Below are 901 nucleotides of genomic sequence, written 5' to 3' on the forward strand. Positions count from 1 at the left end.
AGCATTTTTTAAGATGAAAACATCCCAAAATCATGGATGAGGGAGGAGAGAGGGCAATCCAATAACTTCAACAGAAATTCCAGCATTTTTTAGGATGAAAACATCCAAAAATCGTGGATGGGGGAGGAGAGGGGGAATCCAACACACTGGAACAGAAATTCCAGCATTTTTTGGGATGAAGACATCTAAAATCCTAGATGGGGGAAATCCAACACCCTGGAATTGGAATCCTGACATTTTTTGGGATGAAAACATCCAAAAATCCTAGATGGGGGAGATTGGAATTCCAGCATTTTTTAGGATGAAAACATCCCAAAACACCCGGGAATTGGAATTCCAGCATTTTTTAGCACAAAAACATCCCAAAATCTCAAACTCTGTCACCAGGACAGAGCGCGAACCCAACGCAATTCCGGCCGTTTTTYCCAGGATTCCGGACGTGCGTGCTGACCGACAGCTGGGTGGACGACAGCGCCGGGCGCTCGGGTTCGGCCGCGCTCCTGCAGCGGCTGCGGCGTCACTTCGATCTGGTGCTGGAATCCCGGCRGCTCGGGATGCACAAACCTGATCCGAGGGTGTACGGCCACGCCCTGCGGGAGATGAGGGCGACCGCGCAGGAGGTGATGGGATAGCAAAAAAATTCCGGGGAATTGGGGGGTTCCATCCCAGAAATCCTTGGTTGGGTTTCTGGGAATGTGGAAGGTGCAGAAAGTGCTGGGATAGCAAAAAAATTCCAGGGAATGGGAGATTTTTCCATCCCACAAATCTTTGGATATTCCATGGGGTTTGAAACTTCAGGAGATGCCACAATCCCAGAAATCCCAGGGAATGGGGGATTTTCCATCCCAGAAATCTTTGGGTGTTCCATGGGGTTTGAAACTTCAGGAGGTGCTGGGATATC

The 901-nt window shown here is 49.4% G+C and overlaps 1 protein-coding gene across 1 annotated transcript in view; it reads left to right on the forward strand.

Annotated features, from left to right (window-relative positions):
* Positions 1-350: 350 nt before the first annotated feature.
* The window catches only part of LOC130588178 (uncharacterized), a gene marked incomplete at its 5' end in the record, with an annotated part of 3,628 nt that continues 3,077 nt past the window's right edge, over positions 351-901 (forward strand). The window contains one exon of the mRNA XM_057389134.1: positions 351-620. Coding sequence (XP_057245117.1) covers positions 351-620 — 270 coding nt within the window. The remainder of the gene's footprint in view (positions 621-901) is intronic.

This window comes from Malurus melanocephalus, unplaced genomic scaffold, assembly GCF_030028575.1.
Source record: "Malurus melanocephalus ecotype Western Australia unplaced genomic scaffold, MMel_1.1 scaffold_3639, whole genome shotgun sequence".
Lineage (NCBI taxonomy): Eukaryota > Metazoa > Chordata > Aves > Passeriformes > Maluridae > Malurus > Malurus melanocephalus.